Below are 22,195 nucleotides of genomic sequence, written 5' to 3' on the forward strand. Positions count from 1 at the left end.
CTGGGTATGTACTGGGGAGTGGAACTTCTGGGCCATATGTTTAATACACACTGCTGGCTGGGCTCAGTGGCTCATGCCTGTAATCCCAGCACTTTGGGAACCTGAGGCGGGCGGATCACAAGCTCAGGAGATCGAGACCATCTTGGCCAACATGGTGAAATCCTGTCTTTACTAAAAATACAAAAAATTAGCTGGACGTGGTGGTGTGTGCCTGTAATCCCAGTTACTCAGGAGGCTGAGGCAGGAGAATCGCTTGAACCAGGCAGTAGGAGGTTGCAGTGAGCTGACATCGCGCCACTACACTCCTGCCTGGTGACAGAGGGAGATTCTGTCTCAAAACAAAAGATATTGCCAATCAGTTTCCACCCTGCCTGCAGCAGTTCACATTTCCGCCCGCGGTATACAAAAGTTCCCACTGTTTCACATTCTCACCAACACTTGGAGTTTAGCTATTCTGGTGGGTATGTAGTCATATCACATTGCGATTTTAATCTGCATCTCATGAGTCATCATGCTATTGCTCCACTTCTGATGGACCATCTACACTCCAGAACTCCTTATGAAGAGGGGCTTTGTCAGGCCTGCACTGCAGGTTGGCTTCTCTCTCTGCCCAATCCTGCTGTCACCCTTTTCTTCCCCACCAATGTTGATCCTTAGTAAGCACAGCTGCTCCTCAACTTACGATGGGGCTCTGTCCCAACAAGCCCATCGTAAGCTTGAATATTATAAGTCAAAATGCATTTAACTTAAACCTGCCTACCTTAAACGTGCTCAGAACACTTACATTAGTCTACAGTTGGGCAAAGCTGTCTAACACAAAGCCAATATAGTAATAAAGGATTGAATATCTCATGTAATTTATTGAATACTATACTGAAAGTAAAATAGAATTGTTGTGTGGGTACTCAAAGTATGGTTTCTACTGAATGCCCATCACTTTTGTACCATCTTAAAGTCCAGCAATCGTTAAGCCGAAGCATTGTTAATCAGGGACCGTCTGTGCTCTGCAGGCCAAACTCTGTCAGTGTCTCCTTCTGAAGAATCCAATCTGTAACGATTTGCCTGTTTCTACCATAGTTCCTACAGCTGTCTCAATTACTGTCATGTACAGTATGTTTTAACCTATGAGCTTTTGTCAATGAACACATATATATTTGTTTTTCATGACACCATAAGGCAGCAAAAATCAATCTAAGTCCTACAAATGGTATTGTAATATGTTTGTTAAAATTATGCTTTAAAGCTTTAAGTTATATTGTTACGTTTTCTTGGAGAGATTACAGTATGAATGATAGTTATAGGGCAATTTCCCCCTCACTGCTTTTCTTTTGCAAAAGTATCTTAGTTATCCCCATAGATTACAGTTCCAAATAAATTCCAAAACCAGCTCATCAGTTTCCCTTACAAAATTCTGTGGAGATTTTGGTTGGAAGTCACTGAATTAATAGGATAACTTGGGGAGAACAGGTATCTTCATAAAATTACATTTTCTCTCTCTCTTTCTTTCTTTCTTTCTTTCTTCTTTTTCTTTCTTTCTTTCTTTTTTTCTTTCTTTCTTTCTCTTTCTTTCTTCCCTTCTTTTTCTTTTTGTTTTTTGTTGAGACAAGCTCTAACTCTGTCACCTAGGCTGGAGTACAGTGGTATAATCTTGGCTTACTGCAACCTCTGCCTTCTGAGCTCAAGTGATCCTCCCACCTCAGCCTCCCCAGTAGCTGATACTACAGGTATGCACCACCATGCCCAGTTAAATTTTTTTTGTATTTTTTGGTAGAGATGGGATTTTGCCATTTTGTCTAAGCTGGTCTTGAACCCCTGAGCTCAAGTGATACACCTACCTTGGCATCCCAAAGTGCTGGGATTACAGGCATGAGCCATCGTGCCTGAACTGATCTTTCTAACACATGAATTTTCTATGGCTTCCCAAAGTCAAAATCTCTTCTTGGCATGATACATTTCTCCTACCCAGCTGAACATGCTCATCTCCCCGCATTGGTTCTTCACATTCTCTTCAACTTAAAATGGCTTTTTCTGACAAATCATGTCTTCTTGCCGTTGTACCTACTATTTCCTCTGTGTAAAACTCTTCCTCTCTTTCTCTGTCTCCCACCTCCTCACTGTCTGCCACGCTTCTATTTATTCTTCAAGATTCAACTCAAGAAAACCTCTGATATGAACATTCCCTCGAGACAGGCCTCTGCTCCTTCTTCCCTCACCCCTTTACCTGTGGATAGCCCTCCACATTGCACTAATGACATCGAAGTATAATTTACCTCTTTGCTTATTTGTGAATTAATTAAGCAGAAATTTTTCTTAAAATTAGGGACAATGTCTATTAATAATTTTCATTCTCAGCACCCATCACAGCACCCAGGGCTTGTTTGGCACTCAATGCATACTTAAGTGTTAAATGCATACATATAATGTACAAATGCATAAGTAGTGGGATTATGGGCATTTGGCAGGCAAAGTGGACAGATATTTTGTTATAGGGCACTCTTTCATTTGTGCTTTTAAAACTGCTATGGTGATGATGTGAAAGGCTGGCCTTGTTTTAGTGCAAATTCTGATTTAATTATTTTCTTCTGACTTGCAGGTAACTTTCTTTTCCTGTTTAATATGACTGATATATTGATACACCATAGAATAATATGTAGCCATGAAAAAGAATGAGTTCATGTCCTTTGCAGCAGGAAGCCATCATTCTCAGCAAACTAACACAGGAACAGAAAACCAAACACTGCATGTTATCACTCATAAGTGGGAGTTGAACAATGAGAACAAATGTACACAGGGAAGGGAACATCACACACCAGGATCTGTCGAGGGGGTGGGGGCGAAGGGGAGGGAGAGCATTAAAACAAATACCTAATGCATGTGGAGCTTAAAACCTAGATGACAGGTTGATGGGTGCAGCAAACCACCATGGCACGTGTATACCTACGTAACAAACCTGCACGTTCTGCATATGTATCCCAGAACTTAAAGTAAAATTAAAAAAACAAATTTTACAAATATATTGAAATACTGAGATGACTACTCTTCTAAAGCTTAGTTAATGAGCTTTTGATTAAACAAATGCAATCCAAAAGATACATATTAACATGTCTTTCTATGTACCAAGCACTGTCAGGCATTTGGAAAACATGTCCTCTAGATTGAAAGGAGTCAAGAATTGTTCCCCAAATGTCTGGAAAATAATTGTTATCCAAATGTAAATGTGCATGAAAGAGAAAAATGTAAAACTCAAGGCAGTCAGCAAAAGGGCAAGTTTTCATTGCTATCTTTTAAATTCGGAACATTTGATTCAAGTGAAGGGATGTGAGAAGAACCATGGGGAAAGGCTATCTGCTTAATGAAAAATAAAAAGCATCAGCATTTTCTCCCTCAAAGCTGGGGTGAGCTATGAAAGTTCTTCCTCAATAGCTGCCTGGGGACTTTCAAGACATTTTATAGAGTTATTTTTTTCAAGAGGTTCCTTTTTTCCTGCAAAGGCCACAGTGAAAAGTGTGAAAAATCTATAGAGAAATTAAATGAAGTAATCTACAGATTTTTAGAGTAGAAAGTGGGAACAGAAATAGTGGGAAAAGGCCGGGTATGGTGGCGCATGCCTGTAATCCCAGCACTTCAGGAGGCCAAGACGGGCGGATCACCTGCGGTCAGGAGTTCGAGACCAGCCTGGCCAGTATAGTGAAACCCTGTCTCAACTAAAAATACAAAAAATTAGCTGGGCATGGTGGTGCGTGCCTGTAATCCCAGCTACTTGGGAAGCTGAGGCAGGAGAATCGCTTGAACCCTGGAGGCGGAGGTTGCAGTGAGCTGAGATTACACCATTGCACTCCAGCCTGGGTGACAGAACAAGGCTCCATCTAAAAAAAAAAAGAAAGAAAAAAGAAATAGTAGGGAAAAAAACTAACAATTACTAACACATAGCTAACAGGTACTGTGCATCTATTCTGTTCCAGGCACTATAATGGATATTTTAAATGCATTCTCTCATTTAATCCCCATAAAAATCCAGTGAAGGAGGAGTTATGATTTTAATGACAGGGAAATTGTGGTTCAGTATCATCCTATGTAAGGTCATGCTTAGGTGGCTAACTCCAGAGCTAACTCTCTTCACTGTTTCACTAGCTATCTACTATTTGAAGCATGCATACCACAAAAGAGAAGTTTTCTATTCTTTAAAGACTAAAACCTGAGCTACGGCAGACAGCCTGGGAACCCTCTGCCCTTGGTGTGACTGTTCTGATACAATTCATTTGTCAATAACATGTAATGGGTACCTGCTGAATGCCTGCATCTGTGCTCAGTGCTGGGGCACAGAAAGGACAAAGCCTTTCTAACCCAGAAGGAACTGAAGGTGACCTAGACAAATAAACAAGGGCAACACCATGTAAAAGAAGGAGTTGGCAGGGTGGGTTCATCACAAGGATCAAACCTCGATGTAAGGAAAAGATAGCTCTTTCACAGTGGACCTGTGGGGATGGGGACCAGTGTAGGCTGTTCAAATGAAAACATAAAGTCAGGATGAGAAGCAGCAGGATCTGGAATGACTATTTTAGCCACTCCTGGCTGAGGGCTTCCCCTAATATTCCAATGAGGAGGATTTGCTAAGCAAAAGCTGGAGTGTCCGGTTGTTAGCAAAAGCTGGAGTGTCTGGTTGTTAGTCATCCTCACTTCCTATTAATTTTATACAGCTCTATGTGCAAAGAATTTTGCCAGGTATTATTCACCATCAGGTAGTCATTCAATAAATATTTATGTAGTGCCCACTCTGAGCATTGGGAATACGAAGGTGGACAGGATAGACAACATTCCTGCTCTCCCAGAGCTCCATTCTACCAGTGGAGACAATTAACACGTAGCTAAAAAAATAGATAAATACTGTTATGATAGTATTTATTTTTGTTATGATGAATTAATGATTGCTATGAAAGAAACAGAGTTGGCTGATGGAGAGTAACTGGCGAAGGCCTCTCGGAAAGAGTGCTCTAGGAGTCACTGCTGAGGAGTGACTTCTGAGTGGAGGTCCTGATGGGAGTGAGGCAGCCATGCCAGCAGCTGAGGGAAGAGCATTTTGAGCATAGGGAATAGCAAACACAAAGACAGATACTGAGGTGGTGTGCTTAAAGCCGGAGGGTTTATAGACCTCATTCTCCTGCTCTGATGCCTGAGACCAAGCTCTAGGCACGTGTTTTATAATGGAGTTGTAAGAGGTTCTATTGCTATTTTGTATGCCAGTAATAAATGGTGTAGCAATAAATAAATGTTTTCATCTTCTTGCAAAAAAATTCACATTGTGAAACTTACAAAAGGCTCATACTTTGCATGTTAATAGAAAAATAAGGCCAGGCATAGTGGCTCATGCCTATAATCCCAGCACTTTGGGAGAATGAGGTGGGAGGACCAGTCGAGGCCAGAAGTTCAAGACCAGCCTGGGCAGCATATGAGACTCCATCTCTACAAAAAATGAAAAATTAGCCAGCTGTGGTGGCATACGTCTTTAGTCCCAGCTACATGGGAGTCTGAGGTGGGAGGATCACTTGAGGGAGGATCACATGAGCCCAGGAGTTTGAGGCTGCAGTGAGCTATGAGCCACCACCGCAGTGTAGCCTGGGTGACAGAGCAAGACCTTGTCTCAAAAAAAAAAAAAAAAAGAAAAGAAAAGAAAAGAAAAACAAACAAACAACCACAAGGAAAAAGAAGATACAGGGCTACAAGAGGCATCAGATGTTAATATCATCTAATTCAACTCCTCACTTTAGATGAGAAAATTGAGGCCCAAAGGTAAGATAAAATCACATGGTCACATGGCAAGATAGTGGCAGACCTGAGATTAGAACTCCAAATGTGAGAGTATTCTTTCCTTAACAGGTAAGGGATGAAATGTTTATAACTGGCAGGTACTCAAACTATTTGTATTAATCATTTGTTTTTAAAATGATGAACCCAATTTTCCTCCTTTTGAACTTCTCCCACTTAGTTTTCCATCTATCTTGAAGTTCCTCCAAATTCAGTTGTTATAAAGCAAACCAACTTTGATTAAGGATCCTTCTACCCCAACGTCAAAATCAGGGTGTGACATCATGTGGCCACCAGAGGGCACTGAAGTCTCCTACTGAGTAGATGATCTTGCTTCTGATACACAATTCCTCCTGAGTAGCCTGAGAAGTTGGCTGAATATTAGGAGGCTGGGTTTGAGAAGGGAAGTAGCGGTGGGACTTTGGCTTACACACCTGTTGCCCACAGCTGCTCACATGACTGTCCAACAGCAGCTGAGTGAAATTACTTCACCTCTGTTACACAACTCAGCCTCACAGGGCCAGGTGTCTGCCAGAGCCAGCTTTACAAGATGACAAACTCTTGCACTAACACCACCATACAGTCTTTATAACAACAATTACAGTGGACATTTGAGACCAGGCCAAAAAGATTAAGACTTGCTCCAAACAGACGTGACCAAAGCTTAAAGTCATGAAGAATGGAGGCCAGGTGCTATGAGCTTATTTACCAGTTTCCAGAATAGCAGAATCAGGAGCACCCCTGAAAGAATGAGACAGGTCATCTTAGAAGAAGCAAAAGGAATGTCCCTTACATGGAGCAGGGAAGGGCAGCAGGGGCAATAAATTCATGAAACCACCGACCCCAAGCTTTATGTCTTAACAGGTCCTGAACTGGTAAGTTCAAATTTATACATGGGATATTGATAGTAGACTAACAATCCCTTTGCGTGTCTATATGAGGGATTCCTGGGCGGGTAGTTTAAAAGGTCTTGACAGCCAATAACAAATGCTGGTGAGGATGTGGGGAAAAGGGAACCCTTGTAGAGTGTTGGTGGGAATGTAAATTAGTATAACCGCTATGGAAAAAAATTTGAAGGTTCCTCAAAAAATTAAAAATAGAGGTACCATATGATCCAGCAATCCCACAGCTAGGTATATCCCCAAAATAAAGAAAATCAGTATATTGAGAGATGTTTGCACTTCTGTGTTTATTGCAGCACTATTCACAACAGCCAAGATTTGGAAGTAACCTAAGTGTCCATCAACAGATGAATGGATAAAGCAAATGTGGAATATATACACAATGGAGTACTATTCAGTCATAAAAAATGAATGGGATCCTGTCTGTCTTTGCAACAACATGGTTGGAACTGGAAGTTATTATGTGAAATGAAATAAGCCAGGCACAGAAAGACAAACTTCACACGTCCTCACTTATTTGTGGGAGCTTAAATGGAAACAATTGAACTCATGGAGATAGAGAGTAGAGGGACGGTCACCAGAAGCCAGGAAGGGTAGTGGGGGGACTTGCGGGCGAGGAGTAGGGATGGCTAATGGGTACAAAAAATAGTTAGAATAAGACCTAGTATTTGATAGCACAACAGGGTGACTAGAGTCAATAATAATTTAAGTGTACATTTAAAATAACTAAAAGTATAGTTGGATTGTTTGTAACACAAAGGATTAATGCTTGAGGCAATGGATACCCCATTTACCCAGATATGAGTATTATGCATTGTATGCCTGTAGCAAAATATCTCATGTACCCCATAAATGTATACACCTACTATGTACCCACAAAAATTAAAAATGTAAAAATAAGTAAATAAAAATTTTTTAAAGGTCTTGAACTTTTGGGTTTCTGCCTAACTTTACTACTAGTGTAAGGGGGCCCCTTGAGATTTCAGCACCCCAGCATTTGTTAGTGACTGAAATAATGAAACTTCTGATTAGGCCTTTGCTTGCACATGTTAACAACTCTCTTTTTGCCCAATATCCCTTGTTCCTACAACATAATCATAAACTGCTAATGTACTGTGTCTTTCTCAAGCAGGAGGAGATAACTTCAGGGTTACGAAAAAGTTTGCAGGAGGAATAAGTCCTTTGAGGTACATTGAGACTAGCTTCTGACGCCCAGAAATCTGATTGTTCAAGGAATTATCTGAGATTGAAGAAACACAGACTTTTCCCCTCATTCCCTGAAACTCCTCCTCCCTGACTCTCTGGCCACATAAAGACTCTCTACTTCTTTTTGTAAAGGCGGATTTGAGAGATCTTGCCCTCCCGCCTTCTTGCTTTGGCCAAATCGAATAAACGTTTATCTCCAAGCACCTATATGTCAGTGTTTGCTTGACCCTCGCTGTTCTTTGGAGCTGATGGTAAATTCAACAGAAAAGAGGCGCATAGGTAGAAAATGCAGCATTTCCTCTCAGATGCCAGATATTCATCTCCAAAGGTATTAAAAGGAGGGGTGTGTGCCTGTGTAAAGAGGCTGGTCTTTTCCTAGCAGTACGACTTGGGCAAGTTGCTGGATTTCTTCAAGCCTTTCTTTTTCCGCCTGTCAAACAAAACAAAACAAATATGCCATTTAGGACAAATTCACAATACCTAAAGAGGGCGGGCGGAGCGATTGGAAGGCGGATGAACCAATCGCGTCTCCCGCAAGTTGCGGAACGGCAGAGGGACCCCGCCCCCTGCATTGTGCTTAGCTCTGATTGGCACATCGCGAAGAGGCGGGGCCTGGGCACGCCGGGTTCACGCTGGGTCGCTGCAGGTGTTGGGGCCTGGGACTCTGGCTGGAGACACCGCCATGGCCAGGCTAGCCCGCGGGTCCGTGCGCGCCCTGCTCGCCGCCCTCCTGGCGTCGACGCTGTTGGCGCTGCTCGTGTCGCCCGCGCGGGGTCGCGGTGGCCGGGACCACGGGGACTGGGACGAGGCCTCGCTGCTGCCGCCGCTACCACCTCGCGAGGACGCGGCGCGCGTGGCCCGCTTCGTGACGCACGTCTCCGACTGGGGCGCTCTGGCCACCATCTCCACGCTGGAGGCGGTGCGCGGTCGGCCCTTCGCCGACGTGCTCTCGCTCAGCGACGGGCCCCCGGGCGCGGGCAGCGGCGTGCCCTACTTCTACCTGAGCCCGCTGCAGCTCTCCGTCAACAACCTGCAGGTGAGCTGGGGCCCGCGGCTTCCCCAGGCGGGCTGTGGGCGGGGCGGCCACAGAGCAAGCCTTCACCTTGGCCCAAATTCTTCCCGGGAAGTGGAGCGTGGCTCGAACGTCTGCCGCTTCTCTGCAGCGCTGGCGGGTGGGCGTTGCAGCGTCTCGGGTGTTGGGCAACTAGGTACCAGGAATTTCGCACACGCCCCTGCGACTGGGCCAAGCACCTGGGGTATAAATTCTCTGCCAGCAGCCCGAGGACTTCTCATCCCTGAGTGGTCCTGAGTCATCTTAGGGCACAGTGTCTCTATTAACTGTGCTCCTATTCTTTTTTTTTTTTTTTTTTTTTTGAGACGGAGTCTCCCTTTGTGGCCCAAGCTGGAGTGCAGTGGCGCTATCTCAGCTCACTGCAACCTCTGCCTCCCAGGTTCAAGCGATTCTCTTGCCTCAGCCTACCAAGTAGCTGGGATTACAGGTGCGTGCCACCACACCCGGCTCATTTTTGTATTTTTAGTGGAGGCGGGGTTTCACCATGTTGGCCAGGCTGGTCTCGAACTCCTGACCTCAAGTGATCCACCCGTCTCGGCCTCCCAAAGTGCTGGCATTATAGGTGTGAACCACGCGCCCGGCCTGGGCTCCTATTCTTAAAGGTTTTACAGGGCATAGAGATTGTTGGGTATTTAAGCACTTTAATATGTGACTTCACGATTTCTTGCTCTCTCTTACCCTTCCTGAATTAAGCTTTTCCCTCCTGCAGCAAGAAGCTAATGTACAATGTCGTGGACGATTACAATGATTACTGCAGTCTTTAGGCCTCCACAGGCATAGTGGCTCCTCAGTAAGGTGCTGAGCTAATTGAAGGTCCATCTCTTCCTCGCCCTTTGCCCACCTTCTGGTGCAGGGCCACACTTACAACTCTGTTGGACCTCTGCTCTCTCAGGGATGGGGTCACAGACACGGCTTGGGAGGCCGGAGACGCAGAGAGTCCAGGAACGAAACCTGATTTGATGGAGGGTCTTTTTGACAAAGCTCTCACGTTTGAGTTCAACTCTGAAAGTACAGCGTTGTTGATAAAGACAGGATGTAAGAAACTGATGCTTGATTCATCACTTTTCCATTCGCCTTCCATTCATTGTCTCTTCTGTTAATTATTTGAAGTAGGTATTATATACCCCATTCTGCAGATGAAGAACTTGAGGCCTACCTAGGTTAAGTAACTTGTTTAAAGCCAGCGGGCAAACCCCTAGTTTCATCTCAGGTTCATCTTTCTTCCCACCACATATCCCAGGCTGGTGGCCCATCAGCTGAATGTGTCCCACCGACCAGTTTGGCCCACACAAAGTTCTGTTTTGTTTTTAATAAAGTTGAATTTGTGACCAGCATTTTAAAATTTAGATTTTACTTTAAAATGTAAATCTCTAACTTTTCTTGAAAAATGGGAAGATCCAGTGACACTGTGGGCCTGCATTCTCTGAGCCAAAACAGAAGCAGTGCCCTCTTTTAGCTAAGGCAGATACACCCCAGTTCACCATTTTCTCATTCCCAGCCCATTCCACACCTTTAGGCATTTGCTCAAAACAAACTCGCTCCACTCCATCAGCGGTGCTCAACTTTGACTGCAAATCGCAGTCACTTAAGAAGGCTTTAACAATGGGATGCCAAGGTATTTTATTGAAAACACATTTTATTTTAAGACAACACCCCTTCCCCCGTGCCCCACAAACCACTCCCTGATGATTCTAATGGGGAAGGAGGGAGGTTGAGCAATACATAATCATATTTAAATTTGTGAGGTGACCAGGGAGTTCCTGGTATTATTGTCCCCATTTCAGAAGTGAGGAAACACAGACTCAGAGGTGCAGGGACTTACCCTGTGACCAGCCAGCTAATGGCTGTCAGGTAGGACTTTAGCCCAGGTCTTTCATGTTTCTAGAAATAGATAGGACAGTGGCAAGGAACCTACCCAGGGCTTCAGGTTTCCATGATGGCAGTGAAAAGAAGTGGCCACATCAGAATTTGTCTGACTTGATTCCATCAATTAGCTGGTCAAAGTTTCTGCTTTTTTCTTTTCCTCCTTCTGACCTCCAGGGTGCTCTGCATTTCTTCTCATTGATGGGGTGAAATCGTTCAGAAGGAACAAGAAGACCTAGGTTTGGGACCATTTCTCACGTGTAAAATGCCTGTCCTCTGTAACTTAGAGATAGATTGTGAACTTCAAATTGACTTACCACTGGGATGTGTCTTTTGTCTGTCTCTTTCTTTGTGGCGTTTTTGTATAGTAAATGTCTGTAGGACAGAGTAGCTGATGTTAGCTTGTAGCGGGACCATGTTTGGCTGCAGAGCCAGTGAGTCAGGAGGGAAATCTTGGGGTTTGATTATCTGCACCAAGACCTCTTACTATTAGCCTCCCTTCCGTTTTGGCATTCTTTTCTTGTGATGTGCCCTTTCTGTTCTGGTCACTCTTGATTTTTTTCTCTGACCTACTAAAATAAGTATCCCTCAAAGTCAGTTTCCTACCCTTTTGTTCCCTGTAATGATCCTCAGAAGATTGTATACACTCTCACTGTGTACACTCTCATTGTGTACACTCTCATTGTATACACTCTCACTGTGTACACTCTCATTGTGTACACTCTCATTGTATACACTCTCACTGTGTACACTCTCATTGTATACACTCACTGTATACACTCTCATTTTGTACACTCACTGTATACACTCTCATTGTGTACACTCATTGTATACACTCTCATTGTATACACTCTCATTGTATACACTCTCATTGTATACACTCTCCTAGTCCTTACTAGGACTCACTTCCAGATGTGTGTCCATTTCTGACCTCTTCAGAGTTTTCTGTATTTCTGCTTGCTGTTCATTTTTACTTCATTAGTTTGCCACCACCTCAAATTCAACATGTTTAAATCCAGTCCTTTCTCTTCCTCCTGAAACCAGCTGCTTTTGATCTTCTGCATTTCTGTTAGTGGAAGTACTGTTTTCTCATTAAACCCAGTTGGTTCTCACTGCCTCCCCAAATCCCTCGGTTCCCAAGTCCTGACAGTTTTCTGTTGCCTTCTTTGCCTCTATCCTTGCCCCTTCCTCTTTATTCCTGCCACCTCGTCCTTAAGCTTGTCACCTCATGCCTAAAAGTACTAGAACAACTCTTACATAGTCTTCCTGTCTGCCCCATCCACCTTGCCTACCCAAATAGATTAACAAAAATACCTGTCACAATGTTGCCCTCTGACCAGAAACCTTTAACAACACCCAACTGCCTAAAGCTGCGGAAGAGTTACCTGGAATGTTTGTTTAAAATGCACATAGAGGCAGGGTACGGTGGCTCCAGCCTGTAATCCCAGCACTTTGGGAAGTCGAGGCGAGCGGATCGCCTGAGGTCAGGAGTTTGAGACCAGCCTGGCCAATATGGTGAAACCCGCCTCTACTAAAAATACAAAACTTAACTGGGTATGGTGGTGTGCGCCAGTAGTCCCAGCTATTTGGGAGGCTGAGGTGAGAGCATCACTTGAGCCTGGGAGGCAGAGGTTGCAGGGAGCTGAGATCACGCCATTGCACTCCAGCCTGGGTGACAGAGCTTGGTTCTGTTTCTAAATAAATAAAATGCAGATAGAGGACAGCTTGGTGGCTCATGCCTGTAATCCCAACACTTTGGAAGGCCGAGGTGGGAGATCACTTGAGTCCAGGATTTTGAGACCAGCCAGGGCAACATAGTGAAACCCCACATCTACAACAATTAAAAAAACATTAGCTGGGTGTGGTGATGCACACCTATAGTCCCAGCTACTCAGGAGGCTGAGATGGGAGGATCACATGAGCCCTGGAGGTCGAGGCCACAATGAACCATGATTGTGCTGCTGCACTGGGTGACTGCCTGGGTGACAGAGTGAGACGCTGTCTTAAAAAAAACATTGCAGGCCAGGTGCCATGTCTCACGCCTGTAATCCCAACACTTTGGGAGGCCAAGGCAGGCAGATAACAAGGTCAGGAGTTCAAGACCAGCCTGGCCAACATGATGAAACCCTGTCTCTACTGAAAATACAAAAATTACTGGGCATGGTGGCACGCACCTATAATCCCAGCTACTCGGGAGGCTGAGGCAGGAGAATTGCTTGAACCCAGGAGTCGGAGGTTGCAGTGAGCCGAGATCGTACCACTGCACTCCAGCCTGGGTGACAGCAAGACTCTGTCTCAAAAAAAAAAAAAAAAAAAAGAAAACATTGCAGTTATCTAGGTTGGGAGTGAGGCCTGTTTCAACATTCTAACCCAAATCAGCATTTTAATAAGCTCTCCAGGCAGGTGGTTCTTCGAAAACACTGCCTAAAACTGGCCTACAAATTACAATCTAGACTCCTTAACTTGGGTTTGAGCCCTCTCCACTCCCAACCCCAGCCTCCTCCCGTAGGAAGGCCCCTCTTTCCAGCAAATCAGGTTTCTTGGTGCTCTTCATTAAGTCTTAGGCTCACTCAGTTCTGTGTTTTTTGCAGTCAGCATCTCCTCTCCCTTTAATATGTCCTCCCACCTTCTATCCTGGTTTTGAATGTATTATAAAGCCCCTTATACTTCCTCTATCACTCCAGTCTATGCTGGACATACACTTTTGTTTGTGTCTGCCTTTTCAACCAGATTCTAAACTCACAGAGGCAGTTTACCTGGGTGTCCCCCTCCCCCTTTTTGGTCTCCTGTGGTGCCTTGCCTAATAGTTTCTAGACAGTGACTATTTGGCTAAATGATTTCAAAGAAATCTCTTTATGACTCTCTGTTCTGAAGGATCACTGTGAAACGGCACAGTTCTCCACACAAGACACTTAGAGCTTAAAGACCGAAATAGTCTAAAATGCAATGTGTGAATTTTGCTATCTGTCAACAATGCTTTTTATGAAGTTGATGTCTGAATAAGAAGGCATTAAGAATTTTACTTGTGTTACTTTTTGAATGTGGGGTAAGACTTACTGAAGCAGGAATGAACAACTTCTCCAGTTTTGAAATCACATGACAGTTTCTGCTAATGTAAGATAACCAAGCAGCATGATTCAGCTACTTTCTTGCTTAGATCGCATAGTTAGCCAGTTGAGCAACTGTGGTGTTTTTATGCAATGGTTTTGTATTAGAGTTTAACCCTTTAAATCTTTCAGTGAAGCCTATAGAACAGCCTTGAATTTGTGTGTCACTATAATTGTAATTCTTCTGATGAATATGGATTAAATTCAGAGTTTCAGAAAAAGTATATTGAAATAATTTTTACTAAGTCAGTTAATTTTAAATGTGAACCCCCCCCACCGCCTTTGGGGAGTGGTCAGGATACTATCCAAGTATTATTTTCCCGAGTGGAAGGTGATGTTTTACAATTCATTGTTTCATGGAAGACCAGTCAAGTTCTAGGGACATCATGTATGCAACTTTTGAAATTTATTACCTCTCCAGAAACCATATTTCACATGAGAGGATCTTCATTTTCTCTCTACAGGAGAATCCATATGCTACACTGACCATGACTTTGGCACAGACCAACTTCTGCAAGAAACATGGATTTGATCCACAAAGTCCCCTTTGTGCTCACATAATACTGTCAGGAACTGTGACCAAGGTAAGTAGTTATCCTACAGGAAGGGAGATAGTTTCAGAACACCATCGTATTCACAATGAAAGATCTTTTTTCTTTTGAGACAGAGTCTCACTCTGTCTCCCAGGCTGGAATGCAGTGGTGTGATCTCGGCTCACTGCAACCTCTGCCTCCTGGGTTCAAGCGAGTCTTGTGCCTCAGCTTCCCTAGTAGCTGGGATTACAGGCACGCATCACTACACCTAGCTAATTTTTGTATTTTTAGTAGAGATGGGGTTTCACCATGTTGGCCAGGCTGGTCTCGAACTCCTGACCTCAAGTGATCCACCCACCTTGGCCTCCCAAAGTGCTGGGATTACAGGTGTGAGCCACCATGCCTGGCAGAATAGATCTTTTGAGAGTGAAATGCAGTTGATTTGTGAATGCCATGCCCAGTCAGGACATGTTCTATTCTAATAGGTGAAGTAATTCCATGAAAACCAAACGTTTTAATAAGTTGTTTTCATATAGGTGTCAGATAAGGTATGAGGAAAATGAATGATTTTCTGAAACCAAGCAGATGTAACAACTATGAAGCTCCTGTATATAAAGTTATTCTTACTAAAGAACATCTGGTTGACCAAAGCCGTCTACTCTCCATTACATTTTACATTGGTATAATGTTTTTTCATGTCTGGGCTCCTTGTCTCCATATTTTAACAGTGGCTTAAAGCAGAGAAAACATATTAAGTAGGCCAACCAGAGGACTGTCCGTTACTGAAAACTGGAAGTGAATTTAGTTTGGATCACCTGCTGAAGGGAAGAGGTCAAATACAATCTCAGGAAGAGCAGTGGGCACGGTGTCAGGAGTGCTGATCTCATTACCCAGCCAGCAGATTTGCTTTTTGACTGTGTCAATCATTAATGACAAGTGTTATTTATGGTCTGAAAATCCTTTGTGGATGCATCTCTGTAGTTGAGTGTCCTTCACTGGCAGGAAAAAGATGGAGGAGCAGCACATGCTTTTGAGTTCTGTTATGTGGCTTCCAAACATTTTTATCCTTCAGTACATTCATCTGTATGTTTAACACGTCCATGTTATGGGGTAAATATGCTAGACATTACATGTCTTAGGCACCAGTAATGTTATAGTACTTAGTGCTGGTTATTCTAATAGCTCAAAATGCCTTTTTACCAATGGAAGTTGGTATCATACTTACAGTGGTTTCCCACTTCGTTATATCTGTTTTCACCAACAATTGAAATCTTTATTCTCTGCATTCTTTACATTTCCTTTGTTTTCTCTTTATTCCAAAAGGTTAAGACCAAGATTTACAACTAAGTAAACTCTTAGGATTTATAGAATGGTAGAATCACACATTCTTTTTTTTTTTTTGAGGTGGAGTCTCACTCTGTCGCCCAGGCTGGAGTGCAGTGGCACGATCTCGGCTCACTGCAAGCTCCGCCTCCCAGGTTCACACCATTCTCCTGCCTCAGCCTCCCAAGTAGCTGGGACTACAGGCACCCACCACCATGCCTGGCTAATTTTTTGTTTTTTTGTGTTTTTAGTAGAGATGGGGTTTCACCGTGTTAGCCAAGTTGACCTCATGATTGCCCGCCTCAGCCTCCCAAAGTGCTTGGATTGCAGGCGTGAGCCACTGTGCCCGGCCAAATCACATATTCTTAACAAATGAGAAAATGAAGTGTTACTGCTATAAGAATGTTCATTTCATATATGTCCTTTAGGTGAATGAAACAGAAATGGATATTGCAAAGCATTCGTTATTCATTCGACACCCTGAGATGAAAACCTGGCCTTCCAGCCATAATTGGTTCTTTGCTAAGTTGAATATATCCAATATCTGGGTCCTGGACTACTTTGGTGGACCAAAAATTGTGACACCGGAAGAATATTATAATGTCACAGTTCAGTAAGTACTTACACATTTTTCACCTAAGATTGCTGCCCTTACAGCCATCTTCAGCCTTCTAAAGCAAGGGGGGTTTAACCATTTCATGTGCCCTGGACCCCCTGGGCAGTCTAGTAAAGGCACTGACCCCTTCTCAGAATAATGTTTTAAACACATAAAATATATAGAATTAAAAAGAAAATCAACTGTAATGAAATACATTTATAAAAATATTTGTAAATGTGTGATATAATAATTCATTGTTTTATTAATTAATAAATATAAGATCTAGTAATGCGTCTATTACTTTTTCCTTTTTTTTTTTTTTTTTTTTTTTAAGACAGAGTCTTACTCTGTCACCCAGGCTGAGTGCAGTGGCACCATCTCAGCTCATTGCAGCTCCACCTCCTGGGTTCAAACAATTCTTGTGCCTCAAGCCTCCCAAGCAGCTGGGAATACAGGCACAGACCTCCACGCCCAGCTGATTTTTTGTATTTTCTTAAAGATAGGGTTTTGCCATGTTGCCCAGGGTGGTGTCTAACTCCTGAGCTCAAGCAATCTGCCTGCCTCAGCCTCCCAAAGTGCTAGGATTATAGGCATGAGCCATCGTGCCTGGCCTTTTCTGTGCTTTTAAAGTAGTGAGGATTGAAGACAATATTTTAAGACATCTGTAACACCTGTAACATGATATGAAAGTATCTGTGATTTCTCTATTTCTGTTGGAGACAGTCACAGATATGCTGTCACCCTCTGGTTTATTCCCTACATTCATTATCGAAGGAAATGATACATTTCAGTTAGAGCCTAATGAAAACGAAAAAAAAATTTTTGAGCCAAGTTCATAGACCCCCTGAACTCTGTCTACAGGCCTGGATACCAGGTTGAGACTCCATTTTAAGGCTATGCTTGTTGGGCCCTGGACAGAACCCAGTTATGACCCATGATGGCATTTTCTCATGAGGCTTAGACTCAGGTGCTCCTGGACTGTGAACGTCCTTCATCTGAGTCTGAGCAAGTAACCCCATCCCATCAGCCCCAGTACTACAGATGCCTGTGGGGATTGTGGTTTATCCCACCAAGAAGTACTTGGAAGGGAGGAGGCTGAGACAAACGAGGCCATGGGAGAAAATGAAGCCCAGGACCTAAAGACTGAAAGGGAAAGGAAAGAAGAGTGTAATCAGAGTCTTTGGAGTTAGTTCAGGGTTCAAATGAAGGAATACAAGGGACTGGTGCTTCTCTCAGGTAACACAGGGAATTCTGGCATATCTGGGGAGGTGATAAGAACAGTAACAATAACAGCTAGTGTCCATTGTTTATTACTGGCTGGGTGCTGTACTGGTTACTTTTCATGTATTAACTCATACTATTCTCACCACATCCCTATCTTACACAACCTTCCACTGCAACAGGTAGGTGCTGTTTTTCTCATGTGTGAAATGGAAAGCTGATGCACAGAGACAAAACTGGACTAAAGTCTTGCAGTCAGGAAGTGGTGGTGCTGGGATTCAAACCCCGGCGTTCTTGCTCCAGAGTCATCACCTGACTTCTGTTCATGATGCTGTACTTCTCCTCTGGCTGCCTCACTGGTAGTTGGCCAGGCTTCTAACTCAGTGTAATTTATAATGCACATTCTGCTTGTAATGACTGACTGCTGTTTCAGGAGATTATGGTGATGATACTAAGGTAGACTTGTAAGTTGTAGGTCATTTGAGGGCTTACATTCTTAGCATTTATTTAATCTGTGTCTTTTTCAATTGTAGAACAGTTCCATGTTGAACTGTTGACTCCCTACCATGATTGGAAATTTCTTGACAGTGAAGCTCAGTTTTGTTTTGTTTCTATATTTAAAAAATTCCGAGCAGGGCCTAGGACAGTATGTGTCACAGAGCAGGTGTTTAGGAATGATCATCTGGCTCGTTACTTGAGACAAACACTCTCACACTCTGTTGGGATAAAGAATCCGACGGTCCTGGCGCTTGTTTTGCTGCTGTGCATGCAGGAGAGGCACGGGCCTGTGATCGTCTTCTGGGCTCGCGAAGCCATCTGACTTCGTAGGAATATAGGGGTAGCAATTACAACTTTATTCCCCGGCAACAAATTATCAGGATGACTGTTAAGAATGACAAGCCTGCTCTTTGAAGTTACAGTTTACTTTCACAGGACATAGTATCTGAAACGCAGTTATCTTTGTATAAATAACATGCCCAAAGGCAGTGCCTGGTTTAATAACAAAATAAAACTCTTTTCCCATAAGTCTTCACACTGAATAAGTGAGTAAAACAGATACTTTTGAGGTTCCCACTTTATTATGCAGACAAAGAAGCACTTTTCTGCAGCACAGAGAGAGAACATTTTTTCCTTGTCCTGAGAGGAGGCCCAAAGGCTAGAGCAGGATGTGACTCTTCTGAGGCAGTGCACCAGAACCTGAGGGATGGGCAGTCTGCTAGGAATTGTCCATCGCCAAGTCTAGGAGTGCCCCCACTAATCCCACCCACCAGGTTTGCCACTAGAGCTATTTAATAGTCCAGGGAGTGTACAGTGATCTCTGTGAGGACCAGAGCCCCCATCTTCTTGGGGAACCACTCACAGCGGCCTCACAGGCATTCTGGAGCTTCCTCACCTTGGCAGGCACTTTACTTGGCTTGTCCAGATGGGTTTGGGAAGTTATCATTCCTCCAAATACCACGAAGCCCTCTGCATCTGAAATCTGTTTCATGCAGATGGAGACCGCCACTTGTGAGAGCTGATAAGGAGCTTAACTGAATGTGGTTTGCCTCATTGGACTGTTGGGTGAAGACCCCGTGAGCATGTTTGCATGCTGAGTGGAGGGCTTAAATGTCTACACGAAGCATTTGCAGGCACCCTGGAATAAGCAGTTCTTTTTTTTTTTTCAGACAGAGTCTCGCTCTGTTGCCCAGGCTGGAGCGCGGTGGCGCAATCTCGGCTCACTGCAAGCTCCGCCTCCCCAGTTCACGCCATTCTCCTGCCTCAGCCTCCTGAGCAGCTGGGAGTACAGGCGCCCGCCCCCATGCCCAGCTAATTTTTTGTATTTTTAGTGGAGGCGTGTTAGCCAGGATGGTCTCGATCTCCTGACCTCGTGATGCACCCGCCTCGGCCTCACAAAGTGTTGGGATTACAGGCATGAGCCACTGAGCCTGGCCAATAAGCAGTTCTTATAAGCATAAGCATTGCTTCCGACCACTGTTAAGTCTGGGCAGCAGCATGTTTGTGCTAAGCCTCATTTTATCTCCTCTGGCGCACATCCAGATATTTCCTAGCAAACACACAGGTAACAAAAGGTCATGGATTACAGACTTGCCTAGTCTCGATACTTAGAGATGGATTTCCTGGTTGGTGGCAGCTGGAAGGGGGAAAGTTCACCTGCCAGCTGGGGTCAGTATCACTGAGCAATGGCTCATCACTGCTCTTCTGCCCTGATGTTCAGGACCCCTTCTGTTCTCAACTATTTTTGTCTTTTAAACCTTCAGATATTCTTAAATGAGATAACAGCAGCAGCCATGGCAATGGCCTGCTTCTTGCTACATCCTAGTAGAGTTCATCAAAGTGTATCAGAATCATGCTTGGAGAGGAGGGTTGCTTGTTAAAATAAAGATTCCTAGGCCCTACCTTCAACCTATTGAAGCCAAAACTCAGGAATCTGCATTTTAACAAACCCAAGGAGTTCTTTAGTATATTCTGGTGGCTGAAATGAACTCAAAATCTTATTTTAGATCAGAAATTTTATCTAGTCCTTCCCTAGGATGAATTAATTTTTAAGATGTGTTAACCCAGTTTAACAAAATAATTCTTCCTCTCTGTTCCCCTTTCTAGGTGAAGCAGACTGTGACGAATTTAGCAACACTTACGAAGTTTCTTAAAGTGGCTCATACACACTTAAAGGGCTTAATGTTTCTCTGGAAAGTATCTCAGAATATTAGCCTGTTTTCTGTCACATGCTGGTTTGTTTGCTTGCTTGTTTACGAATAGAGTTGACCTGTTACTGGATTTCTTGGAAGATGTGATTGCTACGTTTTTCATATTTTGAAGCCATTTTCACAGAGAAATATCCTTCACTATAATCAAATAAATTTTGTCCCATCAATTCCAAAGATGTTTCCAGTGGTGCTCTTGAAGAGGAGTGAGTACCAGATTTAAATTGCCCATTGGCATTGAAGGTACTTGAGTATGTGTTCTTTATTTCTGGAAGCCACTGTGCTGGGTGGAGTGCGTCACTCACCACAGCTGCCTCCTAAGCTGTCCGAGCCTTGTGCAAAAGATTGGCCCCCATTATGGTGCGCCTGAATAAATCTTGCCTAGATAGACAAACAATGATGAAACTCAAATGGATCTTCCTACTCATGTTGATTTATGTCTCACAATCCTGGGTATTGTTAATGCAACATAGAGTGAAGCTATTTCTGATAAAGAACTTTTTGAAAAACTTTTTACACTCTAAAGTGATACTCAGAACAAAAGAAAGTCATGAAACTCCTGAATTTAATTTCCCCACCTAAGTCGAGACTGTATTATCAAAACACATGTGCATACAGATTACTTTTTGGCCCCCAAACTGGATTACAAAAAAAAGAGGAGAAGAATATTTTGTGTGTTACTGGTATTCTTTTATAAGTAAAGTTTACCCAGCATGGACCAGCTTCAACCAGGGACAAAATCCCCTCCCAAACCACTCTCCACAGCTTTTTAAAAATACTGCTACTCTTAACAATTACCTAAACCTTCCTCAACTGCTCCAAATCTCTTAATAACTTCTAGTGCTACTACGATCTAAGGTCACCAGAGGGAAGAGAACATGGCATTAAAAGAATCACATCTTCAGAAGAGAAGACACTAATATTATTACCCATATACATGATTTCAGAAGATGACATAAGATTCCTCTTAAAGAGGAAATGTCAGGAATCAAGCCACTGAATCCTTAAATGGCAAAGAGAAAAGTTGAATATGAGTCATTGTGTCTGAAAACTACAAAGTGAACTTAACTGAGATCCAGCAAACAGGTTCTGTTTAAGAAAAATAATTTATACTAACTTCAGTAAAATGGACTTCTTATTCAAAGCATCAATAATTAAAAGAATTATTTTAATGAAATGTGTTGGATTTGTTTTCTTAAACATAGACATGAATATTTATTACACTTTGTTTTATTGTCTACCATCAAAATAGCATGCTCCTAAATCAGTCACTGGCTGTTTCGAAACTTGAAGTGAATAATACCACTCTTTCCAATTGGCAAAAAGCTCGTATGTCCTAAAATTCTGGGCATGGCCAGAATCTAACCTTTGTCACAGGTTTTGCCTTAGAGATTTGGTTGCCAGTGTACCTTGTGATAGAATTAGGTTGAGGGCAGCTATTTGGTTTTCTCCCTTTACCCACTTACTGAGTTTTTTCTCCAGCATTTGGAACCACAAAGATACATATCAACATTCAGGTAAGACCCAGTTATCATACAGGTAAAGTCAACCAGTGTTTCACAGCAGGCGCTGCAGATTCTTTTGTAATTGAATGTGCCAGAATATGTCGCTGTTAATATTCCAGTCAGCCACTAGGGGGCACTGTGGACTACTTTTTGTGCAGGTGTGGGTTTCTTACACAGCTAAATTAAGTCCCTAGGAATGATTCCCTGGGCTGGGTTAGGAGCTGGAGTAAATGCAGCTGAGAAGGGGCAAGAGGAGAAGCAGAGGCCTGATCTGCTGCTGCTGCTGCTGCTGCTGCTGCTAGGTTTTCCTGGGCTTATCACTCCCTCCACACCATGTGTTTCTACATCAGGCTTCTGA

At 43.3% G+C, this 22,195-nt stretch overlaps 1 protein-coding gene across 1 annotated transcript; it reads left to right on the forward strand.

Moving 5' to 3' along the window:
- The first annotated feature begins 8,504 nt into the window (after nucleotides 1–8,504).
- On the forward strand, nucleotides 8,505–21,509 carry CREG1 (cellular repressor of E1A stimulated genes 1). The gene is made up of 4 exons (XM_007989654.3): nucleotides 8,505–8,946; nucleotides 14,417–14,536; nucleotides 16,237–16,421; nucleotides 20,232–21,509. Exons 1-4 carry the CDS (start codon nucleotides 8,593–8,595, stop codon nucleotides 20,233–20,235), a joined length of 663 nt encoding a protein of 220 aa, XP_007987845.1. The 5' UTR covers nucleotides 8,505–8,592; the 3' UTR covers nucleotides 20,236–21,509.
- The last annotated feature ends 686 nt before the right edge of the window (nucleotides 21,510–22,195 follow it).

Source organism: Chlorocebus sabaeus, chromosome 25, assembly GCF_047675955.1.
Source record: "Chlorocebus sabaeus isolate Y175 chromosome 25, mChlSab1.0.hap1, whole genome shotgun sequence".
Taxonomy (NCBI): domain Eukaryota; kingdom Metazoa; phylum Chordata; class Mammalia; order Primates; family Cercopithecidae; genus Chlorocebus; species Chlorocebus sabaeus.